The sequence below is a fragment of the Aythya marila genome (genome assembly GCF_965140915.1).
Source record: "Aythya marila genome assembly, chromosome: 13".
Taxonomy (NCBI): domain Eukaryota; kingdom Metazoa; phylum Chordata; class Aves; order Anseriformes; family Anatidae; genus Aythya; species Aythya marila.
In genome coordinates this window covers 7,524,736-7,543,474 of record NC_139054.1, presented here as the reverse complement: position 1 = coordinate 7,543,474, position 18,739 = coordinate 7,524,736, and the positions used below count along the sequence as shown (strand labels likewise).

Genomic DNA, 18,739 nt, shown 5'->3' with positions numbered 1-18,739 from the left:
GCAGAAGGGTGGATGTGGGCAAATGTTTATGGTTTTTCTCAGATGATGCTGTTCTACGCTTTGATACGTAGTTTTTTCAGCCACTGATGTGAAGATCCTGTGTCTTTGAAACAGTTGTAGTGAAACATCTTATTGGTTGCTAATAGAAAAATTTGCTGGGAGACAAATGCATGCCATGTAGCTTTTTATTTTATTTTTATTTTGCTTTGTTTAAATTTTAGATGGACTTGTTGATTCATCCAGACCCATCAATTCATTTGCTTCTCAACCGTGGCATAGTTGTCATAAACTCATTTATGTACGGCCTAACCCTAAAACTGGTGTTCCTGTTGGGCATTGGCCAATCCCAGAATCTTTTTGGCCTGATCAGAATTCACCAACACTGGTAAGTCAAGAACTGAAAAAAGGATTCTACAGCTAATTAAACAGGCTGAAAATTAATTATTAAGTAATTTTTGACTTGCTGTGTTTGCTAATGCAATCTGTCTTTGCTTGAAAAGAATAGTTAAAACTTTTTAACACAGAGTAGTATAATCTAATGTAGATACTGTATGCTGTGATTTTTATTTTACTTTTTTTTTTAATCTGGAAGCAGTACTTCCACGTGTATGGTTGATTAGTTTGGTTTAAAAAAATCTTCAAAAGATTATAAAATTAAACTCCGAATTACTTCATATAAAGCTTCTGACAAAAATTTGTGATATAAAATCCATTTTGGATGGAACACGGAGTATTTGTTTTTGATAAGGAGGATAGATCAACCATATTTTTTCTTAATACTTCAGATGTGGACTCTTCTTTCACTTCTTTCACAGCAGAAGGAATTAAAACCGAAATAGAAGAGTTACCCATTCAGAAAATGAGATAAAAAGATCATTAACTTCATTCATCCTTTCTTAATGAAACAATCATGCATTTGGCTTATCTTGCTAGGCTTTCTAGGTATCTCTCTTGTTAGGCATGTTCTCTTTCTAAACTTTGCAAGAGCTCAAGATACAGTTCCCTCCCCTCCCACACATGATTCAAGAGGAAAAAATACTGAAACTCAACAGGGAATATCTTGAGGATATTCTTTGTGAAGTGAGCAGTTTCACATCTTTAATTCTGGTAACATCAACCTAAGAAGCAGAGTTGGAAGTTTTCTTTAAACCCATCTGTGATGGACTGGCATGGAGGCTTCTAAATATCAAGATAAATAGTAGAATGCTAACCATATTTTTCTCTTGGTGGGAAGAATGTGTGTGCCTGTGTGCACATGTATGTTTTTTAGGTTAGAGAAATATTACGTTAATTTATATTCTGTTGTAGGAGCTTGCCACTTTCTTTTTGGAAATAAATTGGAAATTGAAAGTTTAAGCTTACAAGATAGTAAAATGTATATTTATGAATAATCTGTTTTCTGAGTGTTGATTTGTTTACCATAAATACCAGGTAATTGATGTGTTTCTCCATTTCCTTTTAGCCTCCACGCACAGCTCACCCTGTTGTGAGATTCTCCTGTGTTGATTGTGAGCCAATGGTAATAGACAAGCTTCCTTTTGACAAGTATGAGCTTGAGCCTTCGCCCTTAACACAGTACATCTTGGAACGAAAGTCTCCCCATACCTGCTGGCAGGTATTTGCCCTTATGTTTCTACAATCAAATAAACGGGTATCCTGAAGTGGTAGTGCCTTAGTTTTTGTAAGCCTTGAAGAGTTGGGGTCTGGTGTGAGAGTCTGCAGTTGATGGGAAGAAACGTGTCAAGGTTTCAGTTACCTTCTTTCTAGTAGAATTATCAGGAGTTGTTGAGGGATTTTTGAAACAGCAAAGATCCCATGGCTTGTTGCAGCTGAGCAAACCAAGCTACCAAGATGGCTATAAGAGGTTCCCATGACAGTGTTCCCACATCGCCCAATTAAGGAATTTAGAAAAATATTGTTGCCAGCAGCTGGCTTCAAGGACAAGGTCTATGTGACTGCTAATCACAAGGGGGTTGTTTTCTTGCAGGTGGGGTTGTTTTCATGCAGTTGTTTGTCTGAGTGCTTTTGACCAATAATCTTGTGTGAGACACTATCCGCCCCTGTTAAGTTCACTATAAAAGTCAGGCTACTTGGGTAATAAAGAGGCAGCATGATCTGACCATACCAGTGGCTGTCGTGTTTTCGGCCGTTCTTCCTGCAACAAGGTCAGAATGAGTGATCCCTCTCCAGGCTTTGTAATCTCATTTAATTCTGTTTCTAGGTCCATTTCATGTTCTTGAGAAATGTGTCCCACAGGTTCCGTTCTTGGCTAAATTGAAATTCTCTGTAGGCTTTCATTTGCTTTTGGGGAAACTATGCTAGGTTTCTATCATAGCTGCAGACGTTGATTAGGTAACAATTCCGCTAATTGATTGAAACTGCTAGTGGGAATTGAATGGAAACTGTTGATCTTGTTGATGAGATTGGCCTAGCAGAAGCCAAAGTTCTGATGTTGAAATCCTTTGGCACATGCTCTTTTGTGATCTTTGGGTAAGTGATGTGTTCCTGCATCCTCTATAAAATACGTCTTGTAAATCCCTTCTAAATGGTGTTCTTGTAAAGGGTAGCTTAATAGGTACAAGAGGAGTTTGGTTGGTTTGGGATCTTACCTGGAAGGATGGGACAAGAAGTCTATCTTCTATTTTTGTTTGCCTAATAAATATTAAAACTTAACTGAAAGCATAAGATGTATTTTTGAAGTTAGTTTTAATTGAAAAATTGAAGTTATTTCTAATAAACTTACTTCAAAAATGGCCTTAAAGCATTCATAGATAAATTACTTGCCTAAGTCCTCCAGACGATCCCATTGTTAAATTTTCCAAGAACTGCTTTCCTTCTTCCACCTCCTTAACAGACCCATGCATACCAGGGAAATGGGCTCAACATTAAGAGTGTGGGCACTTGGTGTGATTGAAAGATGTTTCCTGAATATTCCTGTTTGTTATGCTTGATATGTATGTGTAAGAAGTTTTAGATTTCCTTTTCCATTGTAAATTCTAGTCCTGCTATTTTACAGGTCAGAAGAGTGATTTCAAATGCATTGTTTATTAACATAACTGTCACAGATGTCCCTTAACCAATTTCAAATAATTTCAAAATCTTTTCAGAGCATCACTTAAGTAGGCTCACTAAAGCACTAAAGATTATATTGTGAAGAGCATTTCCGCACTGACTGGGAGTATGCTAAATGTTGCATGTTTACATTTTGTGACTGGGAAGCGTAAGTGCATGCTCATCCTGATGTGTGCAACCTCAAACTTGGCTGTTCTTGGTAACGAGTTGCCTTAATGCAGTAAGATTCAGATTGTTTTTAAAATAAGATTCAGATTGTTTTTAAAATAAGATTCAGATTGTTTTTAAAATGCTCTATGCTTAGTATTCCTCATGTTCTTCCAATAGTGATATATTTTTTTTTTCTTTATCAGGTATTTGTGAGTAGCAGTGGAAAGTACAGTGAACTTGGCCATCCATTTGGGTATTTAAAAGCAAGCACTACTCTAACCTGTGTAAACCTCTTTGTGATGCCTTACAACTATCCTGTTTTACTTCCATTGTTAGGTAGGTAATAAATTTACGTTGGACTGCCGATGCAGCTACTTGAGAATAAAAACAAAGTGGTTAGTGTGCTGCCTTAGTTTGAGACATTATAAAATAATGGAGAATGGAGTGTAGAGAATGTTGCAAACTCTTTAATATAATTTGGGAGGAGAGGATTTTCATACCCCCTCTCCCTTTTTTTCTCTCCAGCAGAGGAGGAGAGCTACCTGCTTCCAGTGCATGTTTGATGCTGTTCACCTCCTAGACACGTAGCCTCTTCCTTAACCTGGAGTAAGCTTCAACCTCCATTCTTTTCCCTCATTTAGGGTGTGGTGTATCCAGGTTTTGCCGTTGCTCTTGTAGCAGCTAATTTTTTTTTTCTGGAAGATCAGATTCAGTGTTACGGGTGTTGGGAAGAGGGAATTCCCAGATGCTGTTGAGAGCAGTAAGAAGGAATAGAGTAGTGAAACAGCCTACAATTCTTCCCTGCCCAAAGAACCAATGTTTTTCATTCTCACAATAAAGTACTTTCTACAGGAAAAACAGTATGAAAAGGTGCTGTGTGAGTAACTGCCATAATAATTGTCTATTAGGGTTTTGCCATAAAGGTAATGGCAGAGAGGAGAGTTTCTTGGGTGTTGCCAAACCTTTTAGTTGCAGATGCTGTAGGACTTTTTTGTTCTGTTTATATAGATAGAAAATAAAATTTATATAGATAGAAAATAGAAGTGGAAATTGGAGAGAATGAACACAAACTTGATTATTACTTCCTCGCACAAGGTTGTGCATTTAGTTCTGGAAAACAACTTGGGATTGCTTTTTCCTAATCCTGGTCATAATCAAAAAAAGAAATTTTGTGCTTGCTGGGTAAGGTGGCTGCCTTCCATAATCATGCTTGTAGCCTAACAGTTGTATTAAAGTATGCAAGCAGGATCCTTCAAGACTAATTTAGCATTTTCTGTAAGCTGGTGGCTAATGCATTACTGTTGCAGGTCCACTTGCTGAAAAGTCATTAGTGATACTAAAAGAATTTCCCTGTTTGTTTTGATGTTCTTTTGATGTTTGTTTGCAGTTCTGCTATGTCTTCCCTGGGAGCTCATGTCTTCCTCCTGCCTTTTTTGCAGGGTTATAAAGCTCTTCCTGCTTTTTTGGAAAAAAAGCACCTTTTCTGTATGTGTAATGCTATTCTTCAGGTCACTCACATCCACCTGGTATCCCACATCTTAAGTTTGCAAAGGCTGTTTAAAGGAAAATGTGAAACTTCCATGTTGTGCAAGTTGTAAAATGGATGTTTTCTCTAGAATGTGAATGCACAGCATTCTCTGTTGTTAACAAAAAAGCGTACGTGAAGTGTTACCTTCAGATCTTGTTCCAGAACTTTGTTTATCCTTGGTGTATAAGGCATGGTGGAATGAAGTTCTGTGGAATATACCTAAACCTGAAAGCGGATCTGGCCCCTTCCATTACTCTCACCCAGATGAAGAAGGATGTGAGAACTTCCAAACCCAGGAGAAACTTAGTGTATCCAGCCCACCAACGTTGGTCCACCAGTTGAGGTTCTAGTGGCTACTGCCTATACTGTGTTGGAGAAGTGGGACTTGTCCTGGTATAGTGCCATGGATAATAACTCTCCCTTCCTTTCATTGTCTCTTTCAGACAAGTCAAAAACACCTTACAACATTCGTGCTGTCTTATCGAGTGACCTATATGTGTTCAAGCATTAAAACAGATCACAAGATGCTGAAGATTTTTTTTTCTTGCATTTGTTTTTCTGTGTTCTTGAGCAGGGCAAGCCTTAATCCTATTTTTGGTAAAGAGTATAGGAGACAGTCCTAAAAGATAGGAGAGGTATGCATGAAGGGGCTTGCAGGTGATGCTTAAGCCAACTGAAGCAAGTTGTGGTCCATGATGGAAGGAGGCAAACTGTGTATCACATTCGATAGATTTGATGATTTATATCTCAGTTTCTGCAAGAGTGGATTTTAGTGTGTTCAGTGTGAGATGCTTTTGAAGACAGAACTTTTCACAGGTAGAGGGATGTGCTTATGCGTATGTTTGGCTTATGCGTTACAGAGATTTCCTGTTCAAGGATTGTTGCCTTTGATACTAGCATAGCTCATGTACTTGAGATATTCTGCTGTTTAAAAACAACTGCACAGCCAACTTCATCAAGTAAAAGTCAAACGAGGGGATAGAGATGGGCAATGCAGTGTCTCATCTCTGCTAAGATGCTTTCATGATTGATTTTCATAGAAGGGCAGGTACTGCTGGGCAACAGGAGTGATTATTCACTGGGAGGGTCAGCAGAAGTAGCATTGAAACGGCTGTGATGGAAATACCATGAGAAGGTGGTGAATAGCCTTGCTGTGTGGATCTAAACATGCAGAAGGATGAGCATTTAGAAGATGGCTGCCTGTGAAGGACTGCAATATCGATCGTTACCTTTGATGATTTTACAGGCTGCTTGAGTGAACCTGCAAGTAATGATTTTATATTTTGGAAACCAAGAGTTGCCTTTGTCACAAATGTGAGCATAGGATGCTCTTGCACTAGGAGGGAGAGCCAAACATTTTGTACCAATGGAAAAAGTACGATACCTTTTTTGGTGTTGGATACTATCTTACATTGTAGCTCCTTATATGTAGGCTAGATTTTTTGCAGAGAAGAATACTGCTTTTCTTGAATGTAAAAGCATTAGTCTCCCACTGCTTAAAACAAATGAGCATATCTATTAGTGCAGAGACATCAGAAAGCTCAGGGAATGGTGGTATACTTGTTCAGGTGAAATTTAGCATGGGTAGTGATAATAAAATAAAAATTAAAACTTTTTGGGTAGTGATAATAAAATAAAAATTAAAACTTTTTTTTCGTTCCATGGTATAAACAGTCAAAACTAGCATGCAAATGATCTGTTCAGGTAATTAGGCTCTTTCCAAACTACTGAAATCGCCTACTGACCCTTCTTTCCTGCACACTTTTTCTCTCCCTTTTGTTCACTGAGTTTGAAGGTGCATCAAGCCCCCTTATGTGGTACTGGTTACTGAAGATGTGTGTTGGTATCTTGGTTTGGCATGATTTGGTTGTTTTTTATGTTAGTCTGGAAGTGGATAAAGAGCATTTGGAGCACAACTTGAATTAAGTGATCTGTAGGTTTACCTGTTCTCTTGGAATTGCTACAACTTGTGGCCCTTTACTGGTTGTTTCTGTTGCCATCTTCCCAATTATCCAGTGCTTTTGGCTCCCTCTGAGTTTAGAAGTGAAAAGAGTATTGTATCGATTTCTGGACTATACAGAGCAGTATCTGAAAATCGGCAGGTTGGATTAAAACTATGAAAAGATGATTTCAGTGCTTTTGGATTTTATTTACCAAAGGTTTGGATTTAATCCGTGAATGAAGTAGTTAACTAAGTTGCTGTTTGTTTCCTTGTTTATATAAATGGTTATATGCAGCCCAGGGCACGGTGGAAAGAGTGCGTTTCAAGTGCCTGTGTTGCAATCTATTGACAGTGCATGTCTCAAACTCTTGCTATAGAGGCAGGTAAGATGTTGATGGTGGTGTTCTTCTTGACTTGTGGCCACGTTTATCACTGTGACTTTATTCCTTTTAAAGGAATCTTATGCTGTGGGGAGGGTCTCTGTAGATAAGACAGACAAATCTTTGGTGAAGCTCTACTTAGATTTGAGAACTTTGTATTTGGATAGCGAAGATCAGGGAGGTGCTTCTGCATTTGATTTCTCAGACTGCAGCCATGCTGCAGATTAAGAATTACAGGTAGTTGAACCAGTATGTATTACGAAAATCTGTGCCATTTGAGAGTGGCTGTGCAGTCAGACCTAAGGGGCTATATGCTGGAACAACCTTCGCCGAGGAAGAACTGAGAAAGGAGTAAACTGTTGTTAAGGAGTTGAAGGTTCAAGCTGGACTTAGAACCAACTCATAGGCTTTAAAATATTGAGACGCTCTAACACTGAATATTTTACAGGACTGATATTTTTAATTTTTACTTTAGTGAGGCAGGTATAGTTTAGCTTCCTTTCTGCAGCAAAGAGCTAACGGGCTTACAAGATAAGAACAATTATTTTCTATTTGCCACTTGCTTCATGGTACTACCATGGGTTCTTTTGGATAATAGTGCTAAGCATATTGAGATGTAAAATTGAGTTCTAATTTGTCCTCTCAAACTGCACCCCACTTCCTTCAGGCCAGGAAAGAGAACTAGAGCATCTGTAGTGTGGTTTTTATGTGCTACAGAATTAATTTAGATTAGAAAATACCTGTAATTAAGTGTGGTTTGACTATGAGAACTTGGAAAAGTGTATCTTAACATCTGTTCCATTTGTGCAGAATACTATGCAAGTCAAATTTTCTTCTCCAAATATATCTTCCTGAAAGCTCAGTCTGGAGAAAACAATTTCCTTGCTGCATCTGTCTTTCTCGCACCCTCCTCTGTGTGCATCTCCATCTCCTGCAGCTCTCCGCAGTTAATTTTTGGACAGCCCTTTCTCCAGTTCTGTATTTACTTCCACTAGCCTCACTCTGCCAGCATGGTATTGCCCTACTAAGGAGAAGCTTGATCTCAGCTGATAATTTATAATTTCAAATGATTAATTGCAGGATAATGTGTTCCCTTCTGATGTTTAGAAATCACTGCTATAGCATGCACAGCAAATGAGTACGTGCTTCAACTCAGTGATTTCTAAATGGCAATATACACACCTCTTGAGTGAACAAGGTATTTCTAAAACACTTGGCAAAGGAAATAGTCTGTCTGGTTGCCCCCGTCTTAACAGGCAGCAGTTTTTGTAGCTAATTACCTTCACTCGGCTGCATCTGTGGGAGTTTGCTGCTCTGGCAAGAGGCAGGCAGTGGTACTGAAGGTGCACCCCTTGCCTGCTGGGGGTAGCTGCTCACTGTTGCTAGTGGAGTCCAGCAAAGCTGCCCGTAAGGATTCCCTGCTCTTATTTATTTATTTATTTATTTATTTATTTATTGAAGACCAGAATTCATCATACAGGTTGAACAAAAGACAGCTGAGCTGAAAATGGAAATTGAACCAAGTGAATGTTGTTTGGCTAATACAGAGAGTCTTTGATGATGCGAATTATCGCGAGAGGCGAATCCGTTGCATCTACCATGTTACTAGTAGTTGTGTGCAGTTTTTAAGTCTGGTATCCTTGTAAGTTCACCTGTGATGAGGAATTGTTCTGGAGTATATCCTACAGCTAGGACTGGGGATTCAAAACCCTTCAATCAATCCTAAGGTTAAGACCAGTTTTTGCGGGGAAGCCCCATTGGGAGTTGGGGGGAGGGAGAAGAAAAATGGGAGGAAACTTACCTGGCAGTTGAATTTTGGGTAATTCTAACAGTCTGGGACTCTATAAACAAAACCTTCTTTTGTTGTTTTCCTTGTTGCAGATGACTTGTTTAAGGTTCACAAACTTAAGCCAAATCTGAAGTGGCGACAGGCTTTTGACAACTACTTAAAAACAATGCCTCCTTACTACTTACTGGTATGTTCCTTCTCTCATTTTGTGCTCCTGGGTATAATGATGGCTGGTGTGACCAGAGTCCTGTGCATCATACCTCTTCCTAGTAAATTTTGTTTATGTAAATTTGATGCAATTTTTGGTAGTAAACATTCTGTTTTGCAGAGGTATGTAGATCAGGTCTATCTTTTCTAAAATAAATAAATACATTTCTAATAATATTGAGCAATAATAATGATATTACAATATTAAATGTTTTCAGTTCGTTAAATATTAAATGAGCTTTGATCTAGTGCACTTTAGATTGTAACCAAATTTGGCATTATTTTTGTAACTTGGTAAGGAAGATACAGATTGCTTTGTTTATTAATGTGGGTGAACTGCTAGAACTTGAAAAACTCACACTGAGAGAACTGGCTGGGCCAGATAAAGGGTGGGGGGGAGGAACCATGTCACCTTTTACATGTAGCTTGGACAATGCACCTCAATACGGACTTGCATCATCCCGGCTATTCTGGTACTGAGCCTCTGAGTGGAAATTGCCAGTGGCACCATGCTGTGCGGTGTCTTGGTAATGTGGCATCATGTCCATTGCAAGCTAGTTAGTCTACCAAACTCATGTCACATGTTATCTGAATAGACTTGAATTTTAGTTGCCAAAAGTGGAAAAGCTAGAGCACTAATCCATGTGCCTTAGCTTCCTGTAATTGATCTTTTACAATTTTTTTAAAGACTTACTCTCTTACTATTGTGTATTTTGTTTTCCTTATAGCCATTAAAGAAAGCCCTAAGGATGATGGGAGCTCCAAATCTGATATCAGATAATTTAGATTGTGGACTTAGTTACAGTGTTATCTCTTACCTTAAAAAACTCAGCCAACAGGTAGTATTGATAAAACCTTTGCAATTAGAAGTGCGTTGATTATTTAGTTTGTGGTAATCTCATTATAACACAGTTATTCCCTGTGGGAGTTCATTTGGGTGTGCAGTATACATTATAATCAAAGATGGGTGAACATTTCCATGACAAATGCAGATGAATCTAGAGTGACTATATAGCCAGTGATTGTGCCTTCTGTAAGTGGTGGAGGGGAGTGAGGAGAACTTTAGCTACATTTTAAGTGTCTGCTAGACCTTTAAATTGCAAAGATTATCACTAATTGGATTTATGACTGCTCTTGCTATTATTCATCACAGCCGAAGTCAGAGGCTTGCTCTCAGTTTTGTATTTATTTCCACGGATGCCTTGGCAGTGTGTACATTCCAAAACGTATACATTCCTGGCCATGGGGAATAAGATCATAATTCATGGTTTATATCTAAGCTTCCTGTTTCCTTCAGGTCAAATCCATTATGTGTGTTGTGTGACCTGGTGGGAAATAGTCTTGCATGTCTTTTTGTCTTTGTCAAGAATGCCCTTTCAGGTGTAACTCTGAAAGCTGTGCCTCCTTAGCATGAACAGTTCCTATAACAGTATTTCAATATCTAGAAGTCAGCAGCAAAGCAGTGCAGCCTTTAGAAATGACAAAGAAAAGATCCTCCTCCTTAAAGAATGCACAAACTACGTTCCAAAAGCTTCAGAATGACTGAGCATCTATTAGATATAAAGCTTCCTGTGGTATTTCAGTAATGACATGCAAATTCTATTATCTGCAATATGGAGTTGGAATGGCTTGATATGGCTACTGTGGTTTTCACAGACTTTCTCAACCTGTGAAAGAGCTTAAATGTGTTGCATGCATTATAGGCTCCTATGCAGGGGCAAGCAGTGCCAGAATTATGTAGTGCTCCTGCTGTCCTTAAAATCAGAGTTTCCCGCAGATAATAAAGCAAATCCTGTAGAGGATGAGATGTGGGGGAAGTGGGTTGCAATCACTGGTGTTTCTGAGGTATTGCAAGTGGTTTAAAAAAAATCTTGCTTTGAATTCACTTAAAGCTTAATACAGTAGAATTATCTGTAGCTATTAATAAGAAACCTGTGTTAATTAGAGAAGTAACATCTTTTTAGAAACTTACTGATGAAGCAAATTACATGCAGGTTCTACTACTGTTCATCTTGTTGCAAACCTGAGTACATAGATTGTTTCCAAAATGAAATCTGATGTTACTGTATTTGAATACGGTTTTAGGTGTAGCTTGACAGTAACCTAAGGTATCACCCTTTTCATTATTTCTTTCCTTTTAAAGATGATTTTTCAGGAGCACATAAAGAAAGTCACAGACTTGCAGCAAAATCAGGGATGTTCACAGACCACCTACTGGCATATAAATTTAGATACACTGGCTAAATATTTTTTCTGTATGCTAGCACAAGAATTTTATTCTACTTTATATCCAGTATATCCCTGGGCAGGTAGTTGAGTGGTTGGGAACTAAATTGTAGCTTTATTCTGTTCATGTACTATGTGTTTTATACTGGAAATCTGCAATGCATGCTGATTCTTTAACTCACGATGTGATTCCATTTTAGACAAAAATAGAGTCGGAACGAATAATAGGTTCAGTGGGTAAGAAAGTTCCACAAGAAATTGGAATAAAAGTGAAAAATCACTCCAGTGGCCTCTCCTTGGTACACAGTAGGGATTTTAAGCAACTGCTGCAAGGGATCACTGGGGAATCTCCACTGAGACTGGCGGAAATGAATGTTAAAGAATTTGCTGGCTTCCACATAGGACTCTTAAACAAGGTAAACATGATAGAGATCTTGCATGATTAAACAGCTGATCTGTTTTAAATGGGTAACTTTTATGGACTTAACATAGAAGAAGGAAGTAAGTACTTTTTGCTGAATTGTGAAGAATGTGCCATAGGCATAAGTAGTGAGAGGAGCAAAGGCAATTTTTTGCACGTTTTTGGGACACAGTTTGAAAATCCCACAGTAGTAGTCAAAGACAACTGTGATGAAAGTGACAACCTCTGCAAAAGACAGCTAAAATTGTTAGTCCAGGAATTAACCTGGATAGTTTTAATAAAGCTGAAAGAGATAATGCTGAATAAGATCTTGTTAAAAAGGGTTGAGTCTCCTGTATCAATTAGGAAGATCTGAAGTTGTTTCAGAATATTTTTTTAGCAGTTAATGTTATTACAGTTCATAGAGCTATTTCTTTGTGCATGAGAACTTATGGGTTAACTGAAAGCTACTTGTTTTATTATAAAACTAGGATTTGAAGCCACAGGCATTCAGAAATGCATATGATATTCCTCGTCGCAGTCTTCTAGATCAGCTAACTAGAATGAGAACCAATCTTCTGAAAACACACAGGCATATCGTGGGGCAGGATGAAGGTAAATTGCCACAATTATTTATTAACAGTCTGGTACAGCTATTTAATTCACCTAAGTAGTGTTTCTGTCCTCGGTGTGGGACAGGAAGTAGACTTTGCATCGTTTGTTGGGTCAGTCGTCCTTTTTAGTTGTCCTAGATTCTAAAGGAAAAGAATGAAACTTCTGTCTTCTGTCACAAAACATGCTTGGAATTTAAAAAATAAATTTCATGGGTGAGCTTTCCTGTACAACAGGATGCAGTATATATTTTTATAGTGATGGTGAAAGCAAAGAGGGCTTTTATTTGCCTTTTGCTTTTCCTTTGTAGAGGGAAGAAACAGTGATTTCTAGTTCTGAAATGCTAACGCTTGAAATGGAAGCATATGAGGCTTGTATTTCCTTAGTTTTAAGGTAGACTAAATTTAGATACCTTGTTCTGCTGCAGACTGCCTTCACAGCGTTCCTGTTGCTCAAATGGGAAATTATCAGGAGTACTTGAAAATGATGCCTTCACCCCTTCGGGAGATTGATCCAGATCAACCAAAAAGGCTTCATACATTTGGCAATCCATTCAAACAGGATAAGAAGGTAGGAGAAGTCTTGCTATCTGCTGTATCATTATTTGAAAACTAACTGAATTATAACACAGAGGCAATTACTCTAGTAGTGAATTGATGAAGTAATTATTTTTTACTTAAAAAAAAAATGTCTTTTCAGGGTATGATGATAGATGAAGCAGATGAATTTGTTGCTGGGCCTCAGAATAAGATCAAGCGTCCCGGAGAGCCCAACACTCCAGCATCACTAAAGAGAAGGCGCAGCATGTCACCGCTATTGCGACGGCCACAGTCACCACCTGTTGTGACAAACCATGTTGGTGGGAAAGGGCCACCCTGTGCTGCTGGATCTCCATCATATCTGAACCTCAAAGGCATGCCAACAAACAAAGGTATGTTGGAGTTGTTGTAGTACAGGAGCTTGTGTGGTCATAAGTGGAAATGTGTGCAAAAAAAAAAAGGTCTCTGTGCTTTCTGTATTAATTCAAAAGGACACATAAGTTTTAGAGTTAATTAGGACTGAATTTCTTTGGTCGGCTTAGGCAAACAGGCTGGTGCTATAGCTAACGAAGTCCTGAATGAGCAGTAATTTTGAACTGTTTTTAAAAAGTGCTGAAACCTTTCACCACGATGGTTTGGAGGTAGCAAGGATTTCATTTCAGCTTTTAGTTCTCACCTGTGTGTTCTATAGTGGGGAAGGGAGAAGTGGGAAGGAAAGTGTAAAAAAAAAAAAAAAAAAAAAAAAAAAGTTACCCACCTGTTGCAGCAGAGTCAAAAGAAAAATTTGGGGAAAAACTGGGGGAAGGAGGGGAAACTTTAGTTTACTTGGAAGTCATAACACTGAAATGGGAATACAGAAAATAACTTCACAACAGTCATATGAAACAGTAGCAGTCCAAAAGGAGGTATTCCTTTGGTTGTATCAAAGGGTGAATAAAACTACTGAAGTGATCTGACAGTGCTGAGTAACTCTCTACACAGTGCTTTAAACAAGAACGGATGCAGAATAATTCCCTTCTGTGTTTTTGACACTACCGTTATGCACTACTAAGATACATCTTCTTCATTTTCAGACACTGGTAACAGTATTGTCCAAGATGGTAATGGAGAGAAGAAAGCAGAAAATTGTCAGTTGCTGGAAAAGCAAATTGATGGCTTGTCTGTGCAAATGGCTTCTTCAGTTCCAGCTGTTATGGGAGAAGATGAAATGTTACCCAATGACTTAGACTCCCTACCTGATGAGTTCAATTGCTTAAATGAAGATGGCTTGGATCATAAACCTGGTACCAATGCACTTGTTCGAGGGCCTCTAAATTACAGTGTGGCCGGAGATGACCAAAAACGGGTGATGGAGTCTACTTCTGAATCCGTGCCAAATTCATTTAAAATAACACCTACGATGTTGGAGGGAAGCAATGCTGATATCAAAATTAGAGTGATGAAAGAGGTTCGCAAACCTGGAAGAAGTAAGTTCTTTATTAGTATATTAAAAATAGGCTAGGGATATAGAAGACTTTTCTTGAAATGAAGATCTATTTTGAAAATAAAACTGCAGATTTTGAATGATTTTTGATTACTTGTGTATGAGTAGTGGAAGAACAAGCAAGTAAATACATGTATTCACAGTCCGACTTCATATCCTCACTGTACTTACTGCAGCACTCTTAAGCAGGCTTAGTCACAGTGCCATTCATGTTTTCATAGTTGGTTCAGATAAGAAAATACAGAAACCAATGAAAAAATACCAGTTTCAGATCTAATGTGTCCAGTTTCTTCTTTTGCACTACTTTTTTTTTTTTTTAACTTTATACAAGACAATCATATTAATTGTGCTCATGCTCCACATAGATTAATCATCTTACAAAGAGTAATTATCTTAAACCTCTGCTTTCAGAAATGACAGCTCTAGGTTGAAACATGGCATGGTATCCCTTTGTTTGTATTAACTGCTAATCATGGCAGCGTGTTCGTGGAGGTACAAGGCTTCTCTGCTGATTAAACCTAGACTGCATTTTCTAGGGCAGGTGTTTCTAGATACTGCTCTTTTAAGAGAACAAAATCCTTCAGTGCTGCATTTGAATACCAGCTAATCAATATCACTTCAAATTATTGGTATGCTGGCTTTTTTCTTGTCTTACGTGCATTACTGTATACAGAAATGGGAAACCCTAGGTTTTGTTATTTTTCCTTTGTTAAGATTTATTGAAAATGCATTTGCAAGATCTGTTTCTAATATCTGTTTGAATTTTTTCTTCAAGATTATGAAAAAATCTTCTCTCTTCTTGAGGAGGTACAAGGACCTATGGAAATTCAGAAGTATTTCATTGAATTTGCTATAAAGGAAGCAGCAAGGTTTGTATAGAAATAAACGATTCAGAGTTAAATGCTAACTTTGTTCATGATAGTAAATCTTAATCTTTTCCAAAACAAATACGTTGTTTTGACATACTTAAATTATTACAGTTCTAGTGGTCAAACTGCCATTGTATTTTCTGGAGTAAATGGTCGTTACCTAGAGTTGAAATGTGAATTAGAAAGATGGGTGGTTATGGAAGAAAAAGCCAGAATTTGCCTGGGTTGGGGAAAGATGGCTCTATCAAATTAAATTTGCCATTCTGATGTCAGAAATGAAGGAAGCTCTTCCATGCTGGAAACAGAGAGCCTCTGGTAATACTGTTTGTCATGGCAAAATAATACTGAGTTATTTAACTGTTATTTTTGGAAGAAAAAATGAAATTACTTCCCTTCTCTTCCCTAGGTTTAAAAAACGTGTCTTAATACAACACTTAGAGAGAATACTAGAGGAACTAGAGTTCAACAGCCTACCCAACAGAGTTAATCATGTCAACAGTAGATAATAGTGTACCAGCCAGAGGAATACGGACCAGGAATGAGTTTGCTGTGCCACAGAAGAGTGGAAGAGGATGTAGCTGTTGCCCTCACCATCTTGGCAGTCAAGTGATTTTACTGTCAGAGTCTGAGAAGAAGCAGTGGAGCTTTAACTTTACGAACCTCTATCGGCAGAAGCTGGGCTATAACCTTAAGGATTTGCTATGAAAGGTGTGGCTTTTTTCCTGTGGAGGGTGCTATTTGCTCAACAGGCTGAAGAAAATAACCATTGCTGCCCCTCCTGCAGGTGATGAGAATTTACTCATTTGAACACTGTCATTAGACATTTTACGTGCTATAGGCAGCAGATTGCACTAAAATGGGGCACTGTCAAATGCACACACTGTCTGCATCGTGGAGAGATCCCGTGTGTTCCCCCCCAAATAAAACCTCCCAGAAACACCTGCACTGGTAATATTGCATGTTGCCACCACAGAGACAAGGGTCTTGTTCCCGAGAACTGCTAGCCATGCCTTTAAACTTGAGATTCAGTGTAGATTGAGAGTAAAGAAACTGCTATTGTGTTAATGAAAGCTAAAGACAGCCCTGTGACTGTTACCACCTGATGGTCACTAAACAATCTACCTCAGACTCTCTTCTGTTTTGTCTACAGACATTATGAAAGTGCACCTGAGGCTTCCCAGGTCCCCGACTTCAGTTCTCTTTCATCCTGTGAGGAGGACGGAGATTCTTCAGGTGGCCTTGGCACACGCTGTGCTTTGGAAGCACTAAAAGGAAACGCTTTTAAAAACGTGTATTTTAATGTTCATACAAAAGAGATTATTTTGAACAGTATTGTTACCAGATCACTAATTTGATATTTTAACTGTATAAATTTTTTGGAACATATGTATATATAAAATAAACCATTTTATTAATTTTTAATAAGTGCTAATCTGAGGAGTCTGTAGCGGGCAGCGTTGAAGTCCTCGAATTGTCTGGTACCAACAGACCGCTAATATTTTTTGTGAAACCAGTCTGCACACCCTCAAACTCCACTTATGGTAATAGCTGCAGAATGTGTTTGTACTTACCTCCTAGTAGCATGCACCCTGGAGCACCTGCCTCATCAGTCAGCTCAGCCTGTGCAGGGTGTACATTTTTGCTCCAAGGCGAAAGTATTAAAGGCACCAAGTTCCAGCTTACCAAATCCTTGGTTACCTGAGTTAATATCCTCTCCTCCGTTCCTCTTACTCTTTTGTTCAAAGGTAATGTTGTGTATCACAGAACATGCAACGAAGACTGAAGCACCTGCACGTAATTAATTTTTTTCTTTTTAAACAGTAATATGCCAGTAGTAAGTGGCTCTTCAGATAATTTTATTTTCAGTTGTTCTCATTTAAAAACATCCTCCTGTTCCTTTAACAGCTTTGTTTTAAAAGACAGGTTGAAGTTGTGCTCGTGTTAACAAGCTCTTTACAAAGTACTGCGAATATCCTAAGGATTCCACTTGACCAGCCAGCAGAAGAGGCAGGGAAACAGATTTAAGCTCATGGCCTGAACTTCTGTTCCTATTAGTATTTTTAGTACTAGCCAGCCTGTGAGATGTCTTTTCCTTCTCCTGTGAAGCAGTGGCCTTGTCTTTCTGGAAGAGGTAGTTTGACCATTGGAATTAAACCAGTGAGATTCAAGAAGGAAATAAAATCCAAAAGCAGCATATCTCTGTTATGATGTTAAGTGAAAAAGTGACACACGGAAAGAAGTTGTTATAAACATTTCTGAACTCTTCTCTTAGCAGTAATGTACTCATCTGTACAGCTGAACATACTTAAAAACACAGTAATCCCTTGGAATACAGTGATACAAAGGACGATTCATCCCGTCAGGATCATTACACGGCAGCTGTATGTCACCACAATACACCTCTCTTGCCTAATGGTGGACTTGTAAGGGAATTTATTTACAGTAGGTCAGGTATACTGTGTGTACGTGGTTTTGAAATGCCAGGTTATGTGCATAGAATTGCCTGTAATACACTATTTTTTAAATAGGTGGTGGTAAGAGGAGACAGCTTTCTTCTAGTTGATTCTTATTTAAGTTTCTTTCCTGATTCCAGAGGCACTCACTTGATCATGGTGTGCCTGAGCAGGGGCTGTGACCTTGTTAGTATCTAAACCTACTCATCTGACGTAGTACAGCTGTCTGCTAAATTAGCTACAGGAAGATGGGGACTTTTATTCACTTGTTTGGAAGCTTATACATCAGAAAATGAACAGGAACTGCAAAACAATCTGTTCAACTCAGTTCTCTCTTACCTCACTATTGTTTTATCTGGATAAATTGAATTTGGATTAGAACAGCGGAGGGAAAAGATGCCTTACACTGAACTGGATGTGAATCTTCATGGGAAGAAAGCAAGACGTCTTTGCAGACTGCCAATGAAAAGATGAAGAAAAATGAGTGGAATAAATCTGAGTGCATGTAGTCCTGCATCCCAAATGGAGCATAGAAGGAACGTTGCTTGATTAGAAAGCCAATGGATGCTTTGTGCCTGCGTTAAGGAGAATATTAACAGAGACAGTTCTTTGTAAGACAAGTGGCCGTGCTTGGTGTGGGTAGCAAATGCTTTGGAAAAGATACAGCCACAAGTTTTGAATGGCACAGTTCACTAGGTGTTATCCTGCTGTCAGGCCTTTCCTCTTGTGGGTGGAGACCATGACCCATGAAGCAAGAGCTGCATTACTGAGAGTGTGTTTGTAAGACAGAGCAGTCTGAGCACCAGGAGTGTTTCTGCACAGGGTCAGGGAATGGCACAGACTGGCAAATATATATGTACATGTAGATGGAATATGGGATGCTGTATGTGTTTTGCTCAAACTTAAATTTTTTTGAGCCCTTATGCAAAGTTAAAATAATGCAGCACAATTAAACTGTCCAGATAGCAGTGTGTATTCTGCTTTTTCTGTCTCTTTTGACTCTAACTGGGCATCCTCAGTGCTTATTATCTTTAGTTTTCTCTTGTAAACAGGAGTTTTTCCTAAAGTGAGCCCATAGCCTTGTAGCTC

The 18,739-nt window shown here is 38.6% G+C and overlaps 1 protein-coding gene across 16 annotated transcripts in view; it reads left to right on the top strand.

The window, feature by feature from the left end:
- Positions 1–18,513, top strand: part of LOC309883251 (integrator complex subunit 6-like) — a 39,357-nt gene extending 20,844 nt beyond the window's left edge. Inside the window, exons 7-19 of one of the 16 annotated variants that reach the window (XR_014318425.1) lie at positions 222–385; positions 1,463–1,615; positions 3,426–3,558; positions 8,954–9,048; positions 9,797–9,907; positions 11,495–11,710; positions 12,186–12,309; positions 12,734–12,876; positions 13,006–13,237; positions 13,919–14,311; positions 15,104–15,197; positions 15,604–15,981; positions 16,348–18,512. Coding sequence is in view for 14 of the 16 variants with exons in the window: in XM_082771157.1 (XP_082627283.1) it covers positions 222–385; positions 1,463–1,615; positions 3,426–3,558; positions 8,954–9,048; positions 9,797–9,907; positions 11,495–11,710; positions 12,186–12,309; positions 12,734–12,876; positions 13,006–13,237; positions 13,919–14,311; positions 15,104–15,197; positions 15,604–15,703 (1,958 nt within the window). In the remaining 2 variants the exon portion in view is untranslated. Of the gene's footprint in view, positions 1–221; positions 386–1,462; positions 1,616–3,425; positions 3,559–3,747; positions 3,829–4,661; positions 9,049–9,796; positions 9,908–11,494; positions 11,711–12,185; positions 12,310–12,733; positions 12,877–13,005; positions 13,238–13,918; positions 14,312–15,103; positions 15,198–15,603 lie in introns of those variants that run through there. The other 15 variants (XR_014318426.1, XM_082771157.1, XM_082771165.1 and 12 more) reach the window with 15 other exon arrangements.
- Positions 18,514–18,739: the final 226 nt, after the last annotated feature.